Source organism: Meleagris gallopavo, chromosome 4, assembly GCF_905368555.1.
Source record: "Meleagris gallopavo chromosome 4, MGAL_WU_HG_1.1, whole genome shotgun sequence".
Classification (NCBI taxonomy): Eukaryota; Metazoa; Chordata; class Aves; order Galliformes; family Phasianidae; genus Meleagris; species Meleagris gallopavo.
In genome coordinates this window covers 61,707,746-61,735,670 of record NC_139407.1, presented here as the reverse complement: position 1 = coordinate 61,735,670, position 27,925 = coordinate 61,707,746, and the positions used below count along the sequence as shown (strand labels likewise).

Genomic DNA, 27,925 nt, shown 5'->3' with positions numbered 1-27,925 from the left:
CAGATGAGTTTTAAATGCTGAAAAAGGAAATTGTCTGCTGTGCTCTCTTAGATGGAAGCAGAAGTTAGATGCCTGTGTCTCGTTTAGAGACATCTAAATACTTTGTGACCTCGGTGTCTTAACTGATCAAGCTGGAGCTGATGTGAACAGCAACAAGAACAAAATTTGTCCAGGCCCATCTCAAGTAATGGACTACTTGAGGTACTTGGAACAGTATGTTGTCAGTTACTCTGACAGTGGGAAGAGATGTTTTTCTTCCATCCAAAGCTGCAGCATGGGCATGGAGTTACTCTGTAGCACTACTGGACTATAATGGCTGGAGCAACGTCAGAGGGAAGGGCCATGGCGTGTATTTAGTTGGACTGGGGATCACCATGCCATTAGGTTACTTCATGCTGTCACTCAGCTTTGGCAACTGAAACAGTGGAAATTTTATTTGTATTGCTTTTGTGCTAGTGAAGTTTCATCATATGCAGTTAGTAGTTGTAAACTAGTGCAACTTTGCTGTCTATTGGATTTTATATATTTTTAACACTTTATTAGAATAATTCATACCTACTGTGGCAATTGGTGTGTTTCAGGCTGGATCTGGTTCCAATCAATCGATCAGTTGGTTTGAAGGCTAAACCCACCAAACCGGTAACAGAGGTCCTAAGGCCTGTGGTTGCAAAATATGGTTTAAATCTTAATGAGCTTGTGGCAAGACTAGTAAGTATCTTTTGATGTAATTCAAGCTATAATATTTTCTGTCTGGAGAAGAGTATGTGATAGTTCCTGAATTTTTTTTCTGCCCTAATAATTAGACATCATTACAATCTGTACTTAGAACTATGTATTGATATGGAAAATGAAGGATAGTCATAACCATTATGCTTAATACCAGCTACCTCAAAGCTTTAGTCTGTTTCGTATTCTTCTTCCAAGTAAATCTAGCATCTGAAATAGCAGAGCTTGAACATAGTTTTTCTTCCAGAGCCCAACTCTTCCGTTTGCTAGCCAGTGGAATTTGATTGAGATTGGTTGAAGCTATTATTCTGTGAATTCCAATTGTCCTGGCAATCATGGATTCAAATCCACATGGAGAAGATTTCTGCAAAAGCAGACTAACTTCACTTGTCTACTTCTAAATACTGACCTAGCATTTCCTAGCATTTTGTTACAATGAAATATCAGGAAATGAAATTACATTTTGTGGCATTTCTGGAGTGGCTGAACCACTCCATGTTTTCCAAATATCTGTAGAACACTTTGGTATAAAGATAATTTCATTCAATGAAATTATGAAATTACAAAAATATGTTTAATTTAGAATAGAAAATGATCTCATAGTTCCTCTACAAAATGATTGGCTAAACATATACAGTAATGGTCCTGGATTCTTTGTGTGTGCTCATAAATTGGATTATTTTGTCTCTTTGTGTCTTCTTTTCCCCAAATACCATAAATGAGTGATTGTAATCAAAGTAACTGAACAGAAATGAAATAAACATTTCTAGAAAATGGGAGGAGGACTTACAGAGGTTACAGTGACACAGAAACTTCTCATTTTCTTTAAAAAAAAAAGTCAAACTGTGTAAATTTGCTCTGAAAACAGCTTTTTCTCTTTTATATACAAACTGTGATCTGACTTTAGAATGGTGAGCAGGAACCACTTGATCTTGGTGTCCCTATATCTAATCTGGATGGTCAGCGGGTTATTCTAGATGAAAAAGAGCCAACAAAGGGTAGAGGTAAGGTGCTATAAAGCTTTTATTTATGATGTCAAGTCATTCAATAAGCTGTACCTGCTTAGTTTCTTCTGTTGACACAAAGATAAGGTAAATGTGGTTAGATTTACACATGTAACATGTAGCATGTGTTCTTTTTTAAGAAAAAAAGGAACACCATTTTAAAACATCGGAGTATAAGTAAATCTGTTTGTATCAGATTCTTTACCATTGCTATAAGAAATTTTGCACAAGTAATACTTGAGTAGTTCCACATACACATTTAAGGCTATAGTTCATAGTCTTACTAATGAGAATAAAATGCCAAATAACTTCTGTGAATTTGCCAGTTAAGTAAAAATAATCATTTTGTATGAGTGAGACGGATGCAGTTTGTTCATCAGCTGTATGTACTGCTATGATAAGCCCCCTCCTCAGCATAAGGAAGTAGCAGAGCCTACATCTCAGTTCTAAAGCTTTTAGATTTGGTGATAATTACATGATTTGTTATTTCTGTGGACAGAAGCATTTGAAAAATGTATGTTAATCAACTTCAGAGCAGCTGACAATTTTTTGGCACAATTAATATGCTAGCTTAATGTAAGTGGCCTTGAGAATAAAGATTCAGTTTCATTAGAACACATTTCCACAGATGTAGAACATGTAGTTTTAGAAATGAAATTACATGTGGCTAAATTAAATTGACTTAGCACAGAGATCCTCTTTGAAGAAGACTTATGAGAGAAAATTTGAAGGTATTTTTGAGGAACAGCAGGTTTGTCATTTTTCTAGGATATAAAATCAATTGCCATTTTGAAAAAAAAAATATCTGAATACTCTCAAGGATAATTAATTTAGGAATTATAAATAAAATTGTAATCCTGTGTGCTGTCAGCTATTATTAAAGCTGAAATCATAGGCTTTAATAGGATCATTCTAGTAGTTGGCTCATTTTGTGGCACTTAACAGTGACAAAGGGCTGTGATTGGAGAACGTGAAACGTGACCTGTCAGTGGTCTTTTCTGATTTTTTAAAAACTTGTTGCAATTGAATTTTCTAAATTTGAGAATTAGAGACTGAATTTGAAATGGAGATTTGAAACCTATTTCATATAAATTAACAGTAAATTTAGGAGAATGTAAATGAAACTTCAGAGTCTTATACTTTGAAAGTACTGCTAGTTTAAGGAAAAATTGAAGATGAGAGGGAGGTTCTTGTAGACTTTGAGAGTGGAAGTGTAAGGGATATCAGCTCTGATAGCTATTTTCTGAGTATACTTTTGTGAAATTTTAAAGCAAGAAGTCTGTTTTGTGCATCATTGTCACTTAAATGTTACTTTGGGAAATTATTAATTTGTAGTTATAGAAGCAATGTTTATGTTTAGTGTTTACAGATAAACAAAAAGGTGCATCAGTAAAACAGAGTGCAACTGTAACTACTTCAAGAAATCAAGTATCTACTGTAAGTCTTCTGCAATGATTTTTCTCCTTCAGTTCATCTTTCGTTTCCTTCTGGAACTGTATACTGAAAGTTGCATTTATCCATGATTTTGAATCAGCCAAATTGTGTAACAAGATAGAGCATAGCTGTAATTCATCTGGGATATTTCCACTGTCAATAGCATTTATCTCTGAGAACTTCTGTCTTCATGATGAATCCAATAGCTTTCTCTATTTGTATTATTTATTTATTTTGGCATCATAAGTTTATCTGTATTTAAAAATTATTGAGTTGCTCTGAAATTCAAAGGTCCTTTTTGTAATGTGATTTTTTCCAAGTAAACAATGTTATATGATTTATATGTTTTTGGCCAGTGTTAAGGCAAATGTGTTTTTGAAGTAATCAAGGTTAAACTAAGACATTGATTTTGGTGGTGTTTTCAAAATAACTTTTTGTTTGCTTAGACTGTATTATGAACATAATGATATAGCCTAAATGTAAGTAGTATACCTTAACTTTCCTTCTAATGCAGGGAGAGGGAAGAACTCTAGGAAAGTCTAATTCTATCAAAATGAAAGGCGAAAATGGAAAAAATGCTAGGGAAGTCCGGCTGTCAAAGAGAGAAGAATCTATTGCAAAGATTGGGAAAAAAAAATGTCAGAAAATAAATTTGGATGAAGCAGAGGGTATGTGAATTTTATATAGCTTATGTAATGACATAAATAATCTTGGAAAAATTAGAATTTTATGTCTGTGTAGGAAAAAGTACTGTGTGTTTAATACTGCATTTTGAAAACCTGTCATGAGCTTTGTATTTTTGTTTGATACTGTTTGAATTATAAAAGTTTTTGAAGCTGAAGGTAAAAACCAGTTTATGAAGTACCTGAAGATAGGCATAAATGCCAAGTGGGATTTTCAAAAGTGAAAGATGTCTAATTCCAAATAAAATGAAAAGAAATTGGTTACCCAGTTGCAGCTGAATATCCCATTTGACGCCCCTTGCAACTTTGCAAGGTATGTAGAAACTTGTCTTTCTGTGCATCTTCACATAAGATTCTGTAGAAGTGAAAGGTGTTCTGCACAATTGTGAGGACCCTAACTTACTCAGGTAGCAGTTTTGAAATGTTTTGCTTAGGTCTGTTATAGTAAGGGCAGTACAATCTGATGATGACTGTGGAGTAAGAGCAGAAGCTTAGCTGACATTCAATAACTGCTCTGAAAAGATAGTTACAAGCAGAAATAAGTAAAGGGGTTATTGATGAAGGCATTGGAAATGAACTTGTAAGAGAAAAATGTTGATGGGAGTGACAGGAATAGAAATGATATAGCAGTAGAAATGTTGACATACCACCCTCTGCCCTAGGATAGTAAAAAAATATATATATCAGAGGATATACTTAACCTATATGTTAATATTTACGCTAATGTTAACTAATATGCATATCCAAAGCCTGGTTATGCATAGTTATAAAGCAAATGAATGTTCACCTGTGAATAAATATCCACTGACTGGAATGGAAAAAAATGCTGCGACTGATACTTTCACTGTAAAATAGATGTTTGTTAGCATAAGTGTTATTACAAAATATTAGTGCATTTTAAATTATTTTCTGTTGCTTACTATTTTGTTAATTTGTTTTCAGTATTTTAATATCTTCATTTTTCTTCCTAGGGCTGAGTAAAACATTAACATAATTTGAAAACTTCAGAATTCGAGGCTTTCACATTTTATTTTGAATGTTGTGAAATTTGTCCAAGTTTGGAAAATATTGCACAATGTTGTAGACTGTTTTTTTTAATGGAAAAACAAACAAACAAACCCAAACCCTGTCTTATGAAGTTTGAACTTTAAGAAAGGAATGTTTTTGTACGACACTTTTCAGAAATGTTGCATGTTTTAATATGCATACTGCCATTTTGCAAAACTTTGGCAATAAGAAGCATTTTGAAGCTTCCATCTTGGCTACATTCAGATTATATGGCATTTGACAAAGCATGTTTTAAAAAAAAACAACATTTTTATACATACATTTCAAAGCCTGCCAAATAGGATTAGATTATAAATAAGGTCATACAGATGCAAATGCGTGACTTTGTACTATGCTAGATTAACACTAATAGTCTGTGCTGTTTTTTTGTAATGGCTCTTGCTTTGAACAGTGCTTCTAAGCTGTGTTGAAACTGTTGATTTTAATTCATCTGTTGGAGATGGCATTTCTAAGTATCTTTAATACTCTATAGTCTTACTGCTTTTTTTCTTGGAAAAAAAAAATAGGATATGCAGAGACCCTATATATTAAGAGTTACATATTTTTATATAATTGGTACCAAAGAGTTTGTCTATTGTTGCAATGCTTCTTTTTTGAGGAGTGTTATGATTCTCGGCTTATGACATATAAGTTTCTTGTTGCCAAGTTTTGAGGCTTTCTAGAAAAATGATGTTTTACAATGGATGTTATTTATATATAGAAACATTAAAGCATTGGGCATCATTAAAGACATGATCAGTAAATCACTTGTAGTTGTGTTAAAAACTCTATAAAAATCCTTGCCCCATCATTCTTATTAATAGCTCTTTTGATGGTTATTGACTACCTAAATGCTACCAATTCATTGCACTGCAGAGTAAAATGGGGTTAATTAAATCATCATCTGATCATGCTCTGTGATGATAACATCCTGGATTAAAACTACACCATGAACTGAATTTGAACTGTGATAAAATATTATTAAAGTGAGAAAAAAATCAATATAACAAAGAAGTTTACAACATTTTGAATCTGAGCTTTCAAATGGCATGACTATTTTTGAGTTAAGATGGGTAAAGTACCATCCAGAACATAAAACGTGAACCCATTGTTAGTATGAACAGAGCCTTGTTTTGTATAAAGAAGTAGGAAAAACAAAACAAAACAAAACAAAAAAAACCCCCAAAAAAACAAAAAAAAACAACCCTGTATGTGTACAGATTTATTAAACACGTAAAATAGGAAATAAAAATAGAAGATGTGTTCAAGGCTCAGTGAATTGCAGCTGTTCTAAACTGCGAAACTCTTACAATAGCAATCCTGATGGTCTTAATTATAGAGATGCTAGTGAACATTGCTGCAATTGAAAAAGTTCCTAATTAACACGGGATCTTATTTCAAGGCAGCATTGAAAGAATTGAAGATCTTCATGGAAAATAAATGTTCTGAAAATTTACGTTTTAATGGCATTGCACTTTCTGACAAAAACTTGTCAATTTTGGGTTTTTCCCCAATAGAATTTTTTGAACTCATATCCAAAGCTCAAAGTAACAGAGCAGATGACCAACGTGGACTGCTAAGGAAAGAAGACCTTATTCTTCCTGACTTTCTTCGTTTACCACCCACTGGACCAGAACCATCTGCATCTACTCCAATAGGCCCTAAAGGCCTCAGCAGGCAAGTTTCAAAAAATGATGAAAAGGATGGATGTACATCACCAAGTGGAAAACAGGAGCCCATACAAAACTACAATGAAAATTCAGTTAAGAAAATGGCTCATTCAGAAAATAAACATAAAGCTGCTTTAACAGCACTCCACAGTCAGAAGAGTTTCAGTGTTCCTTTTAATACTACATTGTCTCCGATTCCACATGCACATGAGAACAGTGCAGCAATATGGAAAAGGCAGTCAAGAGAATTACAGGCTGAAGGCATACAGATGATAGACGATGAAAATGTGGCAGACTTGACTCTTGTTGCTGAAGGAGATATTAGTAGCCCAAACAGCACTTTGCTACCACCGCCGCCACCACCACAGCCGTCAGAAGTCAGTAAGCTCACAGAAGCCAACTATCCACCCCCAACTCCTTTTGCAGGTAATCAGGAAAAATCTGGATATCAAAGATCCAATTCAGGTATTTCTAGATTTTAATAGTTTTTCTTTTTCGTTTTATGTAAAACTACTTTTCCTTGGCACTGCTGATCAGTATTTGAACCCATTAAAACAAGGAAGAAAATCTCTCTGCACCTTAATTTTTTTTTTTTTTTTTTTCCAAAAAAGATTTTCTTTGCCTTAATCTGTCCTAACTGTGGTATTTCCTGTTGCCTTTAAAAATGTGCGTTTGTTTGGAATTGGCATGTGGCCACAAATTGACACGTGCAGACAAACCTTTAAAATACCTCCGTATGCTATAATTATATTATTCTTTACCCAAGGGATGCAGAACAGATTATCAGGATTTTGAGCTGTGTAACACTGTTATGCTATTGCATTCCAGATTTTCTGATCCATTTGTCATTATGAGATACACGATTAGGGTTTGGAATTTTATGTGCTTCCGAAAGATCCCTGGTTATGTTTTGGAAATTGCAGGATTGTATATGATTAAAATCTGAAATAGATAAATGGTAAATCAACTCTAATAGAATTAGATATTTTTAGTCAGAAATAAAACTTTCACTTTTTTTTTTTAAACTCATATTTTGCTACCCAGGGAAGTAGGTTATGTCTATCACACTTTCCCCCAGAACAGTCACAATGAAATAGCTCTTTCTATTAGATTATTTTAAAGAAATTATGTAACTTTTTTTAGGATGCAAGTTTCATGGTCTAGCAATATCACAGAGCAATATTAGCCCAAGGCTGAAAAAGAAATTTCTTTATAAACTTGGACTCCAATTATATCTGCCATTACCAGAAACAAGAGTTTGAAGACTGTGGGTGTTTTGCCATTGACATTTTACAGTCATTGTACTGTACATTTTAATGTAAAATATAAGAAGAGATATCTGTGCTACATTTATTTTTGATGTTTCACAAACATATGGTGCCATAATTTGTATGATCACATTTCTTTGTGATGTGGGAATATACATTTTAATTATTTATCTTTTTACACAGAGTATTTGATACTGTTCTTTATCTGTATGGTTGATGATTTGTAAATACTTCTTTGATTGTTGGATGCTTATAAATGGCAATGCAAATTATTTCATCCTCTTGATATTTGAAACAACAAATTCCTTTGTTAGTAGTATTTGAGAAATGTTCTATAAGCGCTACCAATTAATTTCTGAAACTGAGTATTGAACAGACTTGTAAACAGTGCCTACAAATACAAAACCAGAAAATGTACTTCAGACATATTGATGTGTATATGCATAGATTTGTGTTGGTGTCTTTCTGGTAATGTGATGAGTGTACAACATAGGTATCAATTTGCATTATTTTTCAGTGAGAACTGTTTAAAACAAACCCCATTTGCACTTAAAAAAAACTTCATGAATTTACAGTATTTTAATGCATGCCCTACATTTCTGTGTAACCACTGAACTGTAGCCTTCTCTTTTCCCACTTTCTACTTTTTACTTTGTAGAAATCTTTGTGTAGCTTTCACATGTATTTTGTATCTTTGTTCTCTCAGGAGTAATAAATTATAGACCTAGTTATGCAAACTGGTTTTAAGCTTTGATTTTCTTCATTATTTAAAAACGGTTCTCTTAGTTCTGGATTAAGAATTATGATTGAAATTTTCTTCTAATAAAAAAAAATAACAAAAAACAGATTAATTTATATGAACTAGCAATTGCCATGAGACAAAGTAGACAAACGTAATATTTGTTAATAATTTAAATATCAAAGGCAAGTACTGTCTTGAGGTGCTGACAGAGGTCACGTTAAATCCTGAACATTTACACGTGCATCACAAGGCAGCTAAGAGAGGAGATTTCTTTTAAATGAGTCTTGAAAGAACTCCTGAAAGGAGAGTCTCTTCTGTCTTTGGGTTCTTGGGCTAAACTTTATATTCATTACTTTTCTTATTTTAAACTCAAGCATTTCTTTCCTTGTCCTTAAGAAATGAACTGGTGATTTCAGTTCATTTGTTGTGGAACGACCAATATAGCAACCTCTTTACTTGGTAATTGTGGGTAAAAAATGAAGGGTTGAATGGGTACTGGAGATTTAATGGTTCTTCTCATTCTGAGAGGTGAGTCCTACATAACAGTACTGTGAAGCCTAATTAAAATAAAAAAATAACTGTGTATATATATGTACTGCTGAGAAGCTTATAGTGCTGTTACCTAGGCCTCCTTGTGTTCTGGGCACAGATTAACCTATTCCTAAAAGTCACTGTATTCCCACATAGCTGTGGGCTTCTGTGAAATATAATGGAGTAGTTTATGTCCTTTTACATTTTGCCTTTAAAAATCATGCAGGCTTTTCCACAGAAAATTACATATATCCTACATACTGAATTATTTTAGGCTTTCCTTTACAGATTTGAATTTTCATGTGTTCCACCCAATATACTCTACTTTCTCTGGTGATTGTGTTTTATTTTTTCTGTCATAGTCACCTGAGACTTTTAAGTAATCAAATGAAGTAGTTTTGCAAAACTAAAATCTCAGTTTCTCTGTATTGTGACAAACTTTTTTTTTTTTCTTCTTTTTTTTTGAGGAATAAAAAAACCTAAATAATGGAAAACATCTTTCTTCTCTCTTACAATCTTGGTGCATACACTAACTCTGTTTTACACTATTCTCACTGTTTTACAGGAACTGTAATCTACAAAAAAACCCTGAATTTATGAAAAGTTTTCTATTTTTGTGATTTCATGGAGTTTGCATGGAAAGACTATTGAATGATGTATAGTAATCCCAATAAAGAATGCTGGAAGCTATCTCCAGTCAATAATCAGTTTCTAAAAGGACAAAATCTTTAATAATGGATGCTTTTTTAAGTGCCTTAATGGTTATCCATTCATAATCTCCTCTCAATGGAAAATGTGTTTTTGATTGGTTTGTTACATTAAAATGGTAGGAGGAAATGAAAAACGGTGACCACGTAATTTGAAGTGGCTTCATTTCAAATTGATATGGCATGGATGCTTGTACTATAAGTACGCATGTCGGGTTTATATCTGCAGGGAAGGGGCTGGGGTGTGCAAAGCAGCCCCTTGTGCATAAGTGTTGGGCTGGGGACAACTGTCTGACCCCAGACTGGTGGTGCAAAGCCAGGCCAGTTGCTGTGAACGATTCCCTGTAAGGAGGAACTCTTGAGTAATCTTCATTTGAAGATCGAGAAGGCAAAGTAAATGACAAAAAACAGACAATTTAGGGTTGCAGTGCTCAGAGCTTTTGAGAATAATTTTTCAAGCACATCTTAATGCTAAATAAGTAGAACAAGTATTACTGTAGTATGATTTAGCTATGAAGTACATATTATCAGATCAGTTTGCAGCACAAGAATTGTTCCTAATTCTAGTTGTGTTACTCAGATGTGTTTCTTTACTTTTGAATGAGCCTAATAGTTCTGGGACATTTCCCACATCAAAAATTGGAGCTTTCTGGATAGGAAGATTACTTCTGAAATACACTTAATGCTTCTACATATAATGTTGCTGATATCTAGCTGCAGAAGAAATAATTATTGTTGGGTGTAATTGGCTTGGAGTAATGCATTTGTTTCCAAAAGTGTTAAACTACTGATTTAATCTCTCTGGGTATAATTTTTTAAATTGCATGGTGTAGTCCAGGTACTTTAAATGTAGTCCTCCATATCCATCAGTTTTTCCCAGATGGTTAAGCACGTTCCCTGTCCAGGTGAGAAAAATGCTTAAGATGAAGTTACAGTTAGAATTGCCTTCTGAGTAGGAAGGTATTTATTTGGGTGGGTGATGGGCTTAATGGAGCAATTCAAGCAAATAAAAATGTATTTAAAAATCTCTGTGTAGATACAAAATGGATTGTTGGGTATCATCTTTGGGGTAACGTCATTTAGAAGCATCTGGACAATGCTCTCAGACATACAGTCAGATTTTTGGGTGGTGGTCCCGTGTGGAGCCAGAAGTTGGACTCAGTGATCCTAGTGGGTCTCTTCCAATTCATGACTATATGAAGATAAAGAGCCAGCCAGGGTGAGCAAAAACAGGATGAGCTTTCTGCAGTAATGCTTACACAGCATGGATCTGTAAGATAAGGGATGAATGGTGAGACCTGTAAACAGCGGTGTCCCCCAGGGGTCTGTGTGCTGGGTCCAGTCTTGTTCAACATCTTCATCAATGACCTTGATGAGGAGATAGTGGCCACCCTCAGCAAGTTTGCTGATGATACGAAGTTGCGAGGATTGGCTGACACGCCTGAAGGCTGTGCTGCCATTCAGCGAGACCTGGACAGGTTGGAGAGCTGGGCAGTAAGAAACCGGATGAGGTTCAACAAAAGCAAGTGTAGGGTCTTACACCTAGGGAGGAATAATTGCATGCACCAATACAGGCTGGGGGATGAGCTGCTGGAGAGGAGCTCTGCAGAGAGGGACCTGGGCATCCTGGTGGCCGACAGGTTGGCCATGAGCCAGCAGTGTGCCCTCATGGCCAAAAAGGCCAATGGCATTCTGGGGTGCATTAAGAAGAGCGTGTCCAGCAGGTCGAGGGAGGTGATCCTCCCCCTCTACTCTGCCCTGGTAAGGCCTCATCTGGAGTACTGTGTCCAGTTCTGGGCTCCCCAGTACAAAAAAGACAGGGATCTCTTGGAAAGAGTCCAGCGGAGGGCCACAAAGATGGTGAAGGGCCTGGAGCATCTCCCCTCTGAAGAAAGGCTAAGTGAAGTGGGTCTGTTCAGCCTTGAGAAAAGAAGACTGAGAGGGGACCTGATCCAAGTTTATAAATATCTGAGGTGTGGCGGCCATAGTGGTGAGGCCAGTCTCTTTTCAGTGGTACGTGGAGACAGGACGAGGGGAAACGGACATAAGCTGCAGCACAGGAAGTTTCGCACGAATGTGCGTAAGAACTTCTTCACGGTGAGGGTGACGGAGCACTGGAACAGGCTGCCCAGGGAGGTTGTGGAGTCTCCTTCTCTGGAGATATTCAAGTCTCGCCTGGACGCCTACCTGTGCGACCTGGTGTAGGGAACCTGCTTTGGCAGGGGGGTTGGTCTCGATGATCTCTAGAGGTCCCTTCCAACCCCTACAATTCTGTGATTCTGTGATTCTGTGTGAATTTAGGCCATATACTTGGAAACAGGTATTTAATTTATTCTGAAGAATCTGCTTGTTTCTGAAATAGGTGAGCAGTATCATCTTCAAAATTAACTCACTTCCTTTCTTATTGGGAAGAGCTCTGAGAAGCAGGATGGTTATTACCAGTGCTGGGATTTTTCTCTTTGAAAGCGGATGCAGAAATAGAATGCTGGGTGGACTCAGCCTGGGGCTGGCTATTGTTCCCAGTGTCAAAAAAAAATCCCCACTGCTCTTTTTCATTATTCACAGAAAGGATGCAGGACATTGTAATGAAGGAATCAGATAATAGAAGCTGGATTTCTAGGACTTTTTTTGTCTGCTAAACTTTTCGGCTTTAAGGGTAATAAATCCTAAGTGCAATCAACTTTGTGAAAGTTAAGGAGATTAAAAACTCACACATACATCTTCCAGAAGAATGCTAAGTAAGCTTATTTTTGTAATAAATTCTGTAATGGTGTATGCAACTGATATTTTACATAGCTCCTTAATTGATGTGGCATTTTTAGAGAAAATCCAGCAATGTTTCCTCTGCAAATCAAGATAAGCATAGAAGTGAAAGCATGCAAGGAGAAAATAAGAAGAAAAGAAGGGGATTATAATTTAAAACCGTACAATTATTGTAACTAATAATTTCTAACAAAGGTTCTTGTCCAGCAGTTATATCCTTACTAGCTATGTGTAATTTTATAGAAGGTAATTGGATTTTTAGATCAATATAAAGAAGTATTCAGAGGGATCCAGCAATACTAGGGGCAGAATCTGTTAATCTCCTTTTAATCAGAGCATGATTAAATGAGAGAATTACATGTAGTACATGACAGAGATCAATAATAAGCAAAGGAGAAGGAGAATTATGCTAGGAGTAGACAACTGGGAAGTGAGGAAGGCCTTGAGGGATAATTATTTGAAATGCAAGCTGATTTCAGCCAAGCAGCACAATACACATTGTAGAAGGAATTAGCAAATTATCTTGCTGATTGGATAAAAAATTGCAACCTCACTTTGAACCAAAGGCACACAGGCTAAAACCAGATCTATTCAAAAGCATGACTTACATTTGGACAGTGAAATGAACTTAGTTATTGCTTGAAGTTAACTGGTAGCCCTGCTGAACCACATCTTAGACTCTCTTAATTGAAAAATAATACAGCAAATGGCAGATTAAATTGACTGATTCGTGTTATTCAGTCCACTATTTCCCAATATTTTACTCTCAGCAGTCAATTAAACTGACTTGTAAAAAGAACTGATGGAAAAGCAAAATACTGGAAGATCTCAAAGAGGGATGAATATTGGTAGACTGCTGCAGAGATGTTTTGCCATGTCACGCTTGGAAAACATTCAGTTGAGAATTATTTCAGTTTTAGCAGCGAAGAAGCAGGAAGTTCAAATTGCCCAGAGTTACTGAGGGCTTGTAGGGCAGTCTGGTTCAGAATTCAGAGCTTTTCAATTTATTTCATCTCAGACTGCCCCTGGCCTTGGAGTGATGTGTGGAGGTGCCTACCACTGCTGTTGTAGCCATGTGAGATCACCGTGTGCCTGCCTTGTTTGTTCTCTTCATTCTATGCATTGTTATGCATGGTGGCAGTCACACCAGCTCCTCCTTCTGTGTTGTGTTCTGTTTTTCCTTTCCAAATAATGCCCTGTGCTTTTGTCTTGCGAATTCTTTTGAGATGAGAGCAGTGAAAGAATTTTTGTCCAACCTATGATTCTAGGCTTAATGCTGCAAATGTATTCCAGAACTTTCCAGTGCATAAGCAAATGGAAGACTAATATGCAGAATGCACTTACTTTGTAGGATAATCAATTTCCTAGCTTGATACCATCGTTGTTTGAGAATCAGGTTTCAAGGCACCAACCACATGATGCAGTTGTTTTATCATGAAATACAGCTTATTAAGTCAAATTTCCTTAGGAAACATTAAGCAAAAGCTGTAGTTAGGAACATTTATATTAGATCCTGTTTCTCCGCAGGGATATGGCAGTTAAGAGATGAAAGGAAGGAAATTTTTGAAGGGGAATTTAACCTGCGGAACTCTAAATGTAAAGTATTCTCTTCCCCTCAGAATCACAAATCACTTGACAGACTTTGAAAGAAACATGCTTACAGTGATAACAGTACATCAACCAGCATGGAAGTCATTTTTCCACCACTTAAAAGAATCCATAGAATCATAGAATCACAAGGTTGGAAAGGACCTACAAGATCATCTAGTCCAACCGTCCTCCCATTACCATTGCTACCACAAGCCACTACACCATATCTCGTAGCTCCTCATCCATCCACATCTGGGAAGCCTAGCATTTTGAAGTACCACTTCACAATGGTTCAGAAGAAGAAGAGAGAGTGCCGTTTCCCAGAACAAAACTGCCCGAGTGCACGTAGCTCAAGGAAAAGGGATGCTCATACTGAGATATTTCATCCAGGGGAACACTCCTGAAATGAGCACCACAAAGCTCCTTATGAGTCTTATGGAAAAAAAAATCTCTCTGAGCTAGCACTTGATGGCCTCAGGACAATTGTACTGAATGAGGGATGAGAGCAGTATCTGCACAGACTCCCAAATTACAGAACACACCAGTCTATGCATTTGGATCTGTCATTTGAAAATGACTAATTATATTTGTTGGCGGTATGCCTGTTGGTATGCTTTCAATAGTAGCTCCTGAAAACACTGGTGATTTCTTTTCACAAGAGCTATATGTGTTATGGAATACTTCAAACAGATTCTTATCTGTTCTAAGTCATTGCAGAATCATTAAATGAGCTCATTATATTTAGCTGAAAATCCAATCCTCTCTCTCTGTTAGAAGTTGAATGTCTGGTAATAGTAATGAGCAGAATATCCTTTTTATCTTCCAGTAAAACCAAGAGCCATCGATACAGTAAAAGATTTTGACAAGAAAAACAGGATTTTAGCAAAGCCGGAATTTGAAGTAAAATGATGCATCTATATGGAATAGGTGTCTATATAGAAATGGGATTGGAACAGTATTTAACATTCCATCATATATGAAATTCACTAAGTATGGACTGAAATATGAAGTACACAGAGCTCATGTGAAACAACTGCTTATATTTATTTAAAAAAATGATGTGAGTGGAACTGGTTCTAATACTGATCACTTAGAGGTGCTGAATTTCAGATCTGATCTAAATCGTCCTGTAAGGAGTCATCATAATTAGGGTGGCACCTTGAATATAAATGGACCTAATAACTGCAGCACAGAAATATCAGCATTTGCATCACATCCATTGGAAACTGTGGATGAATCTATAAATCCTAACACCTCCATTGGAGTTATGGTTATTTGATCCTATTATCTACATTTGATGGTTAATGTTGTTGCTGAAATATCCAGTTTTCTTGTGATCTCATCTTTGCCTGGAACTTGGCCAGATGCTCTACTGGTGTTAAACTACTTGGAAGGCAATGTCTTCCAGTATCTTGCTTAGATTTTACTTAGATCATGAGGATTATTTTATGCAGAAGAACAAAAACTCCCTTTGTCTACATCCATAGAGGCAGAGGCGGGTTTTCCATAATCATAATGTTAAAATCAGATAGCTTTAAATTAAATGTCAGGAAAGGAGAAATATTGGTAATGGACATTGGAAGATCAGCCAAGATGCTGCCTGATCATTTACCTTTTGAAAAATGCAGGCCTGTGTGCAGGTCTCCAGTTTAGCAGCTTTAAACCAGGTGGAACATATTACCAGGATCAAATGCACAAGTACTTAGCAGTGGAGCCAAAGATTACCGACTGATGGGATTTTGCTATTGCAGTCATATTGGAAACTGGTCTGTGCAACTAAAGCTGTAAGAGCTGGGTTTTATCCGTTCTGAAGTTAGGTGAGTGTCTGACAAATTATATTCAGGAAGATGCCATGCAAATCCTGACGAGCTTTTATTACTTGTGCTAAGTGGCCTCGCTTCCTTTGTAAATGTTTTGTTTTGAGAAACTGGGGAAAAAAGCAAGGTAGTACTTTTCCAGTGTAGCACTACTCCTGAAATCACCTTCCTCCTTGGCATAGATGAGCCAAGGTCTTTTCTGCCCTGCCAGGAAAAGAGAAATCATCTTCACAATATTATCCCTCAGTAGTTCTGCATTCTTCTGAACCAGTATTTCAGACAAGGCCCTCTGTGTTTTCCTCCCATCTCTGGTAGTGATTTATTAGATTCTTCAAAAGGATTGCTCCTAATAAAGCCATTAGTAGAAAAAACTGCTCCTAATACAAGCTTGTTCCTCATCAGATGAGCTTATGCCTTGTGAAACCCGAGAGCTAACAGCGGCCTCATTTTTGCTTTGTTCCCAATAGGCAGCTTGAAAGCCTGGTTGCTCCACTGACACTGCAGTTCTAAGCCTTCTGTTGGCGTTTCTTATCTGCAGATGTAGAAAGGCCTAGCAGCCAAAGAAATACAGGAACACTTACACCTTCCGTAGTGTTCCTTAGCATGAGTTTCCAGAGATGTTTGCTGAGCCCTGTGAATGCCAACAGGCCGTTGCAGAAACCTTCAGTTTGGTACTGAACTTGAAGTTCTACAGAGCTTTGGTACCTTACCACACCATCACAGTTCTTGCTCTGCACTGCATTTTGTAGGATGTATTCTTAATAATAAGATTGAGATGACTCATGCTCTCTCAGTGCAAACTGTTTGTTGTGATTTGTCATTAGTACAGCTTTTTAGAAATGAATATCCCTTCTTAAACAACATGAAAGGAGAGTCAGAGATTTCCTCAAAGGGCATGGAGCAGTAGATTAAAAAGATCCAGATCACCATTCATTATAGCTCTGTAAGACAAACATTCAAGAGTACAAGAATAGCATTTTACACCACAGCCATGCAAACAGCAGTTAGAGTTAACCTGATGTTCAATTTGCTGTATGGAAAAGTAAACATGAAATGTTAATACAGTCCCATTACAGTTTAGCTGTAATTGCTGGGCTAACAGGGCTGAGAAAGCTTTTTGCCTTCTCTCTGCTGATTTGCTTCTTGGCTGATTTGTTTGGAATTTGATATAATTCCTCTAGATGTGGAAAAAAAGCAAGCACTACTGATGTGGAACATATGAATTACTGGTGGAAGGGGTTGCACTAGCTAAAGCACTATCATAATATTGTATTACTTAGAATTTTAACTTATTTTCATTACATAAAAAGTCTTAATCCTTGAGAAGGCCCTGCAGTGATTTGATTAAACAGTATGAAATTGCTTTTTGTCCTTTTCATCTTCCTCTTTCTCCACATCAAAAAGTCCTCAATAAAGATGATTATATTCATAATTGTTAGTTAATTATTTTTCTAACAAAAACTGCATACAGATCAAGCACAGAAGATTTTAAAGCTAGCTTTGTCATTTAGCCTCCTAGTTGATACTCTGCAGTTCAGCACAGCAAACTGAAACTTCAAATCATCCTAAATCTATTAGGGAAAGATTAGCATCTAGCCAAATAAAATGGTATCTCAGCAGGAATCTGGTGTTAAAGGACAATCCAAACAAGGAGCATTTCCCTTTCTGCCCCAGTGGAATTTCTGTATCCTCGTCCTTCACGTTTGGTTTTGCTTATGTGAGAGTTTTGTTCTAGGTGCGTACAAATTTACACCGAGTAGATTTTTTTTAATGGAGTTGTGCTAAATAATGCTAAATTAAGTCAGATCTATATTGGCATTACATATGCCTTTGAGATCTGTTCAGTTTCTTGCTTGGTACTTCGGGAGGTCTCCATGTTCATAGACAGAGTTACAGAACAGCTTGGGTTGCACAGGACCTCAGAGATGATCCAGTTCCAACCTCCCAGCCATGGACAAAGTTGACAGCCTATGCGTCAGGCACTGGATCAGTTTGACCAGGGCCTCACCCAACCTGGCCTTGACACCTCTAGGGATGGGGCACCCACAACTTGTGATGGGGCAGAGGAACATCTCAGCTGCTGATCTACCTTCAGGACCTCAGAGGAGGTTGCAGTATGGAAATTGTTCGAACCCAGAAGATATGTAACTCTTTTGTTTTGTGGTTTTTGTTTCATTTGTTTCTAATTCTTCTATCAGGTGCAAACCACAAAAAGAGAAAAGATTCACAGGGGACTTCAGGGAACCCTGGTGAGCAGACGTCTCTCAAACCAAAGGCCAACAGAAGCGTTAATCCTGCAGGTGTGAGGGAGAGCCTCGGTAAAGAACTGCCTGTGAACAGGATTATTGATGTGGATGGGGTCAAACTGGAAGACACCGGAACACGCTCCTGTGATGACTCTGAAGGGAACCTCAGCTTTGAAGGTTACATCTCTGAACTGAGATCCTGCCAAGGGAGGATGAGGACTGGAGTTTATAGGACATCAGACCTTCCATCTCTGATTGCTGTCAAGAGTGAGAAGAGTAAGGGCACTGAGAATCAGTATAAAGCTACTTTTGTTTAAAATGTCTGCTTTTAATTATGAGCTCTGGTATTTTTGCCTGGCACCAGCAGCAGTGGGGATATGCCTTAGGGACATGTTTCTGCAAGTTTTAAGCTGTTTTCAGTACCCGTTGCCTTCAACGAGCCTACCAGACAGTCTGTTCTGATATGAGTTAGAACCTGTAGAATGAGAAAAAGGTGTTTAAATGAAAGTATTGAACAATTTGTTTTTGTTCTCATACTGTTTATATATCATTTTCCCTGTCATGATTCTGTTGCACAGTGCAATTAAAATAATGATTTCCCGCCCCTACCCTTCTTGTCTTTAGTAAAGACAAACTCACTATAAATTCCCCTACCCAAACTTTTTATTTAAGATGATTTTACTTTAATGTTCTAACGTTTTCCTGGTCTACAGGATTCCTTGTGTGCTCGGAGACTTTTGAAGTAGAAGTAAAATCAGCTAATGGTGTAAAGAGACTATGATTTTGTCTAGTAGATTATCTGACTGGATATATGCTCTAAGACATTTGTTACACAAAAAATAAAAAAGAAGCCTGAATTTCCTGTGCTGAGGAATAAATAACATGTGCTCCTGTAGCCAACACTGGGAGTGTTCCCATAGCAAGAATGTATGTACTGATCACACAGCGGTGAGAGGGCCATCTAGGTCCCTACTGAGCAATGCTCTTGGTGACTTGGCTTTGGGAAAAGGTGGATTCTCTTCTGCTCTTTCAGTAGGCAATTAATTGCCACTCGTTCTTCTTGTCTGTAATACTTTCAGTTCATCTTCTAGCCTTAGGCAGTTCTGAGAAAGAAAAGATATTACTGAGCGTGTTACTTTCTCACATTCTTCTTTTCCTCTTTTCCTGTTTCTTGAGAAGAGGTTATGAGTCTGGACAAGCAAGAGGGTACATGGAAAGTGCTGGATCTCTGTTCATCTCTGATAGAATATTGAGTGCATATACTGAGATCTTCTGGTGGTACACTGCTTTGAAATTATTTTGGGACTCAGAAAGTCATATTCCATAGCTCCTGGGCTGCAGAGCCACACAAGGAGGCATTACTGTGACAATTCATTAAATTATTTTTCTTTACCCCTTCCTGCTAAGATCTACCAAGGATTGTGAAGTTTCAGAATAGCAGAGAATACTGGAGGCTGTTACTCAGATCCTTAAACTCAAATCTGTTTGTAATATGAGGAAGAGCTACGTAGAATTTTACAGCAGTAAATATGATTCTTAAAGCTTTAAATAAACTAAACACTCCAGTGATATAAATGGACATAGCACCCATTAGCTTTCAAACTTCAATTCTTTTTTCCCTAAAAAGCAATTTTGTGCTTATTGTTGAGGGAAATCCTCGTTAACGTTAGGCTCAGTGCAGCGTGTGGCCGACTGAAGGATGATGTGAGCTGTGAGAATAGCTGCTATTTTAAAAACCTGCAAGATTAAAACCAGCTTGAGAGCCATGCTAAAATCGTGGTGGTGTAACAATGTTGGATACTTGGGGAATTCGCAATAGCATTGTGAGGCTGTCAGTGCTCGATGGTATCTGAATGTTCTTTCCCATAGCAGTGAACGAAATGAGCTGGTTACCCGAGCCCAGCTCCCACTGCGGTCAAGTATCCGTGCCAGGGAAACACAGCTGGCAGCAGCCAAAGTTGGAGTGGGAGTGGTGAACAGGCTCGGGAGCTGATGCAGCCATCCCATGGTGTGATGGGCTGAGCTGCCAGCAGAGCCACAGTGCAGAAAGTGCAGGTTGGCTTTGTGAGACCTGAGAATAAAAGGGTAAAGGAGAAATGCTGCTCTACTGAACTGATTGCTCCTGTTGGTCGGTGGGGGAGGTTGCATCCTATCGTACTGTTTATCATCCTTACAGGACATATTGTAGCACAGCAGCGGTAGCACAGTGACTATGAGAAAATGCTTAAAATAATGATGCATTTTAAAAATGTTTTTCCCATGTTTGTTTCTTCTTACTCTTTTGGTAGTGTGTTGCTAATAATTGCTAATATTGCTTATATCAATATAATAATTGATATAGGCCACTTGTTTGCATAGACAGGTATCTCCCAGCAAATCAGGAGCTTTGCTCTAATCAGGACCAACGTGAAACCAGTGAAAGCCAAGAGAGGGCTTGGTGACAGGTGGCACATTTTGCACTTTTTGTGTGTTTTGGAAAATCGAATCCTGATCTCATACAGATAAAAACTTGAAACTCAGACACACTAATTAATCTCTTTTAATTCAACACTTCGTTAATCTCCAATCAGTATTTTAGATGAAACGATCTGTGCACCTACTTCAGTGACAATTGGTGATCAGTGCTGAATTCAACTGTAAAAACAGACTGCTGAAGGGTTATCTAAGGGAGTCCCAGAACACTTGAGTGCCATGAGGAGAATGGACAGGGACAGACTGTTTGCTTTCTTCTAAGACAAGAGCTAGAGGCCTTCTGCTGGTAGAAACGAGGTTTAGCTCCAAGAGGTGGTTCTTCACCCCTGAATATGAGACTGGTGAAACACCTTGCCAAGGTGCACTGGGGAGGTAGGAATTTTACAAGGGCAAGTAGTTGAAAGAGATCTACTGGGGCTACCAAACAGACAAAGCATGTGGGATCCAAGAGACCTCTTGAGCGTGAATCCCTTCTGCTTGAGGTGGGCAGCTGCATACCCAGAGCTCAAGTGGGCACAGCTTAAGGGCACTTGGTTATCCAACCTTTGAGCAGACTTAACAGCTAGAACTAGTTAAGATAAAGGTACAAAATTACAGCATGGGGACAGTGTATGTTTGCCCATAGGAAAGCGTACATTTATTTCATACGTTTCACAGACTTTTGAGGGCAGATCTTTAAAATTGGTCACTATTTTCTTTCTGAAAGCTGCTGAGCTGAGGAAAAAGCAGGAAAACAAAAAGGCTGTTTTTATATTGAGTGCAGCAAACGGTCTGACTGTATTGAGGATTCAAAGGGAATTTGACAGCAAGGAATAATAATGCTGCTTGCAGAAAAGTGAAGGATGTGGAAGAATGGAGTTTTCTTTAACATACGGAAAAACATTGGCACAATGCCTGGAAATCCTATAAATGAGGGAACATGGGAAAAGCCTTCATCCCTGCACTGCACTGCTATGCCAGCTATTGACCTATTATTTAAAACAATGACTTCTCAGCTAGGTCATGGAAATTCATTGCTTGGACTTATTAGCTCTCCTTTTCAATATCTGTCAGAAAAGCAAAACTGAGGAATCAGCTGCTTCAGGTTGTGGAGATAACAATAATGGATGTGCGTGGCCTGTCTCTGGCTAATATTGTCCTTGATTTTGCTAAGGATGTTGGCCAGGATTAATTACTGAGTGACCCAAATCTAATAATATAATTTTATATTGCCTCGTTATCCTGTGATTTCCACTACTAATGACATCTACTCGCAATCAAAGAAGTAGGCCAATTGAAGCGCTCCTTGATAGTGTAATCTGTTCTCTTGCCAGTTATTTCCTAAAGATAATCAACTTTTATGTGGCTTTATTTCCCTTTTTTTTTCACCCAGTTTTTCCCTGTTGAAACACACTTAAAGAGTTACTCTTAAGCCCACAATGATACGTACATGAAAAAGTTGATGTTCCCATTCTTTCATGTGGATTTGGGAGATCCACTGGCCTATATCAGTTCTTGAACAGTTCTTGAAACTATAAAAAAGGCCAGCTCCAGCAATATCAAAATACACTTAGAAAATCCTGCAGCATTCTAAATTTTATTGAGTATCCCAGTTCTCTCATATTTCACTTGTTGTCATGGCATCTGGGCTTCAAATTGAAGTGGTTTCAGCCTCACAGGCTCCACAACAGCGACAGTTATCTTGTTTATTGTTTTAAAGGCTCTGTGAAGAATAGAAAATATACATATAGGCAAACTTGAAAAGGGACTTCCCTCTCAGGATTACTACAGTACAATAGCAGTGCTCCTTGACAAGTGATTTGTGATATAACAGACATGCAAACTAAACCTCTGTGCAATTTCTCTCTTGGGGACTGCGTGACAAATAACTGCTGTTTTATGAAGGCACATAAACAGGCTTTGCAAAGGGACTTTGCAAAAGATTTACTGCTCCATGGGAAGGAGCCAGTACCTGACTGCACTGTGCACTTTCTCATGGCCCTGAAAGTCTTTTGGGGGCTATTTCACATCCTTCAGGGATGCCAGGTTCTTCTTGCACTAATTCTCTGCCTGAAAGATTTGGTCTCGTTTCTTGCATTTGCTACCATGTGCATTGTTTTATTCCTCCTCTTCTTATGCCAGAATTTAATTTCTTAGCAGAAAGCAGCCAAAAGGAGTGGCTCAGCCAGTAGCTTCCTTGTCTCTTTGGCACAGACATATTTGTGAACCTATTTTATCACTGGTAGACAGTGACAGAACAAGGAGGAATGGTTTTAAGTTAAAAGAGGGGAGATTTACATTAGATGTTGGGGGAAGATTTTTGCTGTGAGGGTGGTGAGGTTCTGGCACAGGCTGCCCAGAGAAACTGTGGCTGCCACAGCCCTAAATGTGTTCAAGGCCAGGTTGTATAGGGCCCTGGGCAGCCTCATCTCATGCTTGATTCAGTGGTTGGCAACCCTGCCCTTGGCCAAGGGATCTGGAGCTACACGACCTTTGAGGTCCCTTCCAACCCAAACCATTCTATGATTCTATGATTTTATTTTTTAGAAGTAGCTTGATTTTCACCACAAAACTGAAATCCTTGCTGTAGTTGTTTCTCAGCTGTGGTGCTACTGCTTATATCAACTCCAACAGAGCATTGGAAGTGAATATTGCCTTTTGAAATCATCTCTCCTAAGGTACTCTGTGACTGAGAGCCCAGATGCGTGTGTGGTAGTGGGCTGCAGCATCTGGAGTGCAAACACCCAAAGTTCTCAGAGATTTTGGAAGGTTTCCAAAGGCTCAGCTTGAGAAAGCCCCAGCCCAACGGCAGGTCCATTTCAATAGGTGCAAGGAGCCAAAACCGTTGCAAGCCCAAGACACTCCTCAATCCCCACTGCAGCTCATTGTGCCGGGTTTAGAAATCACTCTATTTTCTGCATCACTGGGCAGATTTCCAAGCTCTGTGGGAATGTAGAAAGCCCGTGTGACAACAGGGCTGCTCTGTGGATGGTGTGGGTGTTTGCCCTGCAGCAAAAACGAGTGTCACATCCAAATACTTCCGTCATTGTTGGAGCAGCATCCCAAAATTAGCAGTGTGGCATCAGGGTACTGAACAACCAGTGGGTTTGTGAGCCCTGAGCCAATGCCAATTAAAACACAGGAAAAACTTTCATCAATCTTACTAAAATACTTCCTTTCTAAAGACCCACCATTATTTTTAGCCAGGTTCCTCTGGACTTTTTTCAGAAGACTGTTATCTGTGGCACTGAGGGGCATGTGTTAGTGGGCTGGTGGTGATGGGCTGATGGTTGGACTAGATGACCTTAATGGTCTTTTCCAACTTAATGATTCTATGGTTCTATCACCTGCTGGGAAGTACTGGATGACTTTGTGTAAGCAGATCTTGCCTGTTTGCATTACTCAAAATGTTAACAAATCCAATGTGTTACACGTGAACTAACATGCTTTCTGAATTTCTTCAATGGATGATAAGAAAATTGTTCGTATTTTCTCATCTTAAGTGATGATTCTGTCATACAGACTAAAAATGAGCTTGTGATCAAATCAATGTGATTTGATTTACAATCAATGTGAATTTGATTTGTATTCTTGTTTTACTTGTGTTTGTGACTTTAAACTTCTATACAATGATTTTCTAATATGAAAATGCACATTGGACTAATTTCTCATGCAGTGTATTTCCAAAGTATTGAGAAATTCTGACCGCACAATGATGCTTGTAGAGTCTTAAGTGTGTCAAACTCATTTAAAATGTTTACTGTATATTAGTAAATAAATAATTTATATCTCTGAACCTGATAATGCTTTGTTGACTTCTAATTTCAATGTGAAGATGAAAAATGAGATTTTTTTCCCCGGTTGCTCACAGGGAAAAATATCTACTTTATAACCATTTCTATATATGAACTTACACTGATGCATTTTAGAGTAGTTGCATTTTGTCCCCATCAGTGGTTGTGGTGGAGTATGGCTCGACCAGGTAGTGGCACAGAGGATGAAGGGCTGTAGAGTAAGCTCTTGTCCTCTGAGCTCAGCTGCTGGGACCTCCTGACATTTGGACCTAGCAGTTACTCATATCAGAGCTTTAATGAAAGTATGAGACAACCTGAAAGCAGCCTGCATCTTATTAGAGTTTGCAAAAAAGTCTACTTAAACCTGGCTTACATAAAAGAATTTCTTTAAAGAGAATTGTTAAGAATTTTTGCCAAATATTTATATACCTTCAAAATAGCTCATCTTTAGGAATTTAATAATAGTGGGTTAGATTTTTAGCCTTTAATTAATTCCTTTTGCTCTCTTGTAACAACACAAAGGGATTGCAATCCTGAGGCAAAGGAGCAGCTGCATGTTTTCCAGATACAGACTAATCCCTCTCTGGCTGCCCTTTTGCAAGAACCAGGGTTGCCCAGCTCTGCAGTTTCTGCACGGAATGATACACTAAATTGTTCTGAACCTGCAGCAGGCAATGATGAAATAAATGAATGCTCTATCTACCAGGCAGCAAGAGTGGAACTGTCAGTGTCTGTGCACACTAACTTGAATCAGTGATGTAATGATTCTTAAATGGTTCCCATCTCATTTGTCACCCTTGTCATTTGTACTTTGAACACTGCCAGAGCAAGGGGCGGCACAGAAATGTGGGTACCAGTAATAGAAAATAATGACTGATGGGGATGAAACATAATTCTTCCAAGTCTGTGTCAACACTGCATTATCCCCATGACAATCTCATACCAGTTTTCAGTGATGAAGATAAATTCTACCCCTGTATATACACAGAGTTGACACAAGAGCATCTTCAAGTGCCTATAGTTCACATCAGGTATTCTTAAGTACTTGGTGTCTGCTTTTCCAGGACACACTAACCTGGATTTTATTTGATTTCCCTCCTCTCTACTCATGGTCTCAAAACAGTATATGGCTTAGTTATTATACAACTTCAAGCCTCAAACCTCAAGTAGGTTGAAAAGCAATGAAAGGCCAGCTATAAATTCATGTAATTTAAGATAATGCCTTGGAATGGAGTAATCTTAAATCAGGGCACAGAAATGAAGCTAATGTCTATCCCCATTCCTCTGAGAGAGAACCAGGGTATCTCTTAATGATATGAGCATTTCCTGGAAAGATGAAAATACTTTATAAGAGAAACGACCCTTTAATTACTATTCTCTATTCATAGACTTGCACAAGCACACCTTTCAGTAGCTATACTATTTTATGAATGACATGAACTCAAATATCAATAATATCCACATAACTTCCACCTCTTCTACAACTTTAGAATTTCCAGAACCAGTCCTATGACTATGATGAAGCAATTCCTCTGTATGCAAAGCAGTTAGCTGGAACTTATTTGCAACCAGGAGATAATTGGTGACAGTGGGCGCATATCTTTGATCTTGTCCTTGCTGATTTGAGCACGGAGTAAAATCTGTGCATTTATTAGAAAACCCAGCACAACACATGGCACAGCTGCACTCTCTTGGGAAGGAGGTGAAGGCACAGGCATGCTTGTGCCAATCCTCCCTTTGGGAGGTGCTCGATGGCCAAAGTGGCTACCACAAAACTGACACCATGGCAGCCTCCTACAGAATGCTGATTCTTCCACTGCATGTTGTCTGTTTATATTCCTGTTATAAAGACACAGATAGAAAAATATGAAGTTTTGCAGCCATTTGCCACACAGACACATAACTAACATCTGTCATAGCCTGTAGAGTCATAGAATACCCCAAGCTGGAAGAAACCCACAAAAACCATCCACTGAGTCCAGCTCCTGGCTCCACACAACATCACCCAAACCCAAACCCTATGTCTGAGAGCGGTGTCCAAACACTCCTTGAGCTCCAGCAGCTCAGGGCTGTGCCCACTGCCCAGGGCAGCTCATTCCATGCCCACCACCCTCTGGTGCAGACCCTTTCCCTAACCCCCAGCTGCCCCTCCTCGACACAGCTCCATGCCATTCCCTCAGGCCCTGTCACTGTCACACAGAGCAGAGCTCAGCGTTGCCCTCCGCTCCCTGTAAGGAGCTGCAGCCACCATGAGGCCTCCCCTCCCACTCTGTGCCTGACAAACCGTGGGCCCTCAGCCACTCCACCTTGCCCTCCAGACCCTTCTCCATCTTTGTAGACCTCCTTTGGATGCTCTCTAATAGTTTTATGTCCTCCTTATATTGTGGTGCTCAAAACTCCACAGTGCTTCAGGTCTCACTTGTTGCCATAAGACATGATGCTTCTCACTAGGTACCTGCATGACTAATAGCACTGGGCCATGTGTGAACAAGAGTCCAGTTAAATTCAGAGTAATCCTGACAGAGCTGATCTGATGGAGCTCATGTCCCTGGACATAATACATTATTTGTTTTACCCTAGAATTAATGCATACATTTGGATGGGTGGCTTGTACCTTAAATTTCATTCTTCTGTATTTTCTAGATCTCCACTGCTTGTAATGGGATTCTCAGTGCCTGCCTCAGATGTAGATACATATGCAGCATGTCTCTGATGGTGGGGTGAGTATGATCTGCCAGTTTCTCCTGATGTGTGAACAATGTAAGTCAATGACAGCTCAGATTGTTTCTGCAGAAATTACACAGAGCAGCAATTACACTTCTGCAGCAATTACAAGGAGTGGCACAAAGTTACAGGGAAATGAGGGAAAAAAAGAGAGGAAACACAGCAGAGACATTAACCATATTGTACAATCTCTAGCCCAGACCTATTCTTGGGGCTAGCAGTGAGCAGTATACACATTTTTTCTGAAGTTGGGATTTATGCAGAAGGGGCTGCTTACTGGCAGTGACCCCAGTTTTGTCATTTCATACATCTCCCTGCTTTATGTTTGGGCTGGTTAGGCTTTGTCAGGAACAGAATCTCTATTGCAAGAGATGCTGAGGGTAGAAACATGAAAACACAGAAAGTTACTGTACCCTCAGAACATGCTTTCTGTACCATAAAGCCTAGGGGCACCTTCTGCTTCTGCTGACATTCTGCCTATGCCTGGTGGAACACAGCTGGGTTTTCTACCACCAAAGCAGTTGGGTTTGAGCACTTTTGGCCTTCACCATTCTGGCAATGAGTGTGCACTGCAGCAGTGTGTGAAAGGATGAAGCTATGGACACGTGGTGACAGAGGGAGGTCTTACAGCAGAAGAGAAGTTTGTGAGTAGTGGGGCTTTTGTATGTAGCAAGAGCCCTTGCTGAAGGGCATCTGTGTACCTCTCCACCTTTGGTGCACTGTGGCAC

The 27,925-nt window shown here is 38.5% G+C and overlaps 1 protein-coding gene across 3 annotated transcripts in view; it reads left to right on the top strand.

Annotated features, from left to right (window-relative positions):
* The window catches only part of RGS12 (regulator of G protein signaling 12), an 89,455-nt gene extending 62,077 nt beyond the window's left edge, over positions 1-27,378 (top strand). The window contains exons 13-19 of one of the 3 annotated variants that reach the window (XM_085223548.1): positions 582-708; positions 1,634-1,730; positions 3,091-3,167; positions 3,679-3,832; positions 6,412-7,029; positions 18,181-18,504; positions 27,117-27,378. In XM_085223548.1, coding sequence (XP_085079674.1) covers positions 582-708; positions 1,634-1,730; positions 3,091-3,167; positions 3,679-3,832; positions 6,412-7,029; positions 18,181-18,504; positions 27,117-27,133 — 1,414 coding nt within the window. In that variant the 3' untranslated portion in view covers positions 27,134-27,378. Of the gene's footprint in view, positions 1-581; positions 709-1,633; positions 1,731-3,090; positions 3,168-3,678; positions 3,833-6,411; positions 7,030-18,180; positions 24,484-27,116 lie in introns of those variants that run through there. The other 2 variants (XM_085223549.1, XM_085223547.1) reach the window with 2 other exon arrangements.
* The last annotated feature ends 547 nt before the right edge of the window (positions 27,379-27,925 follow it).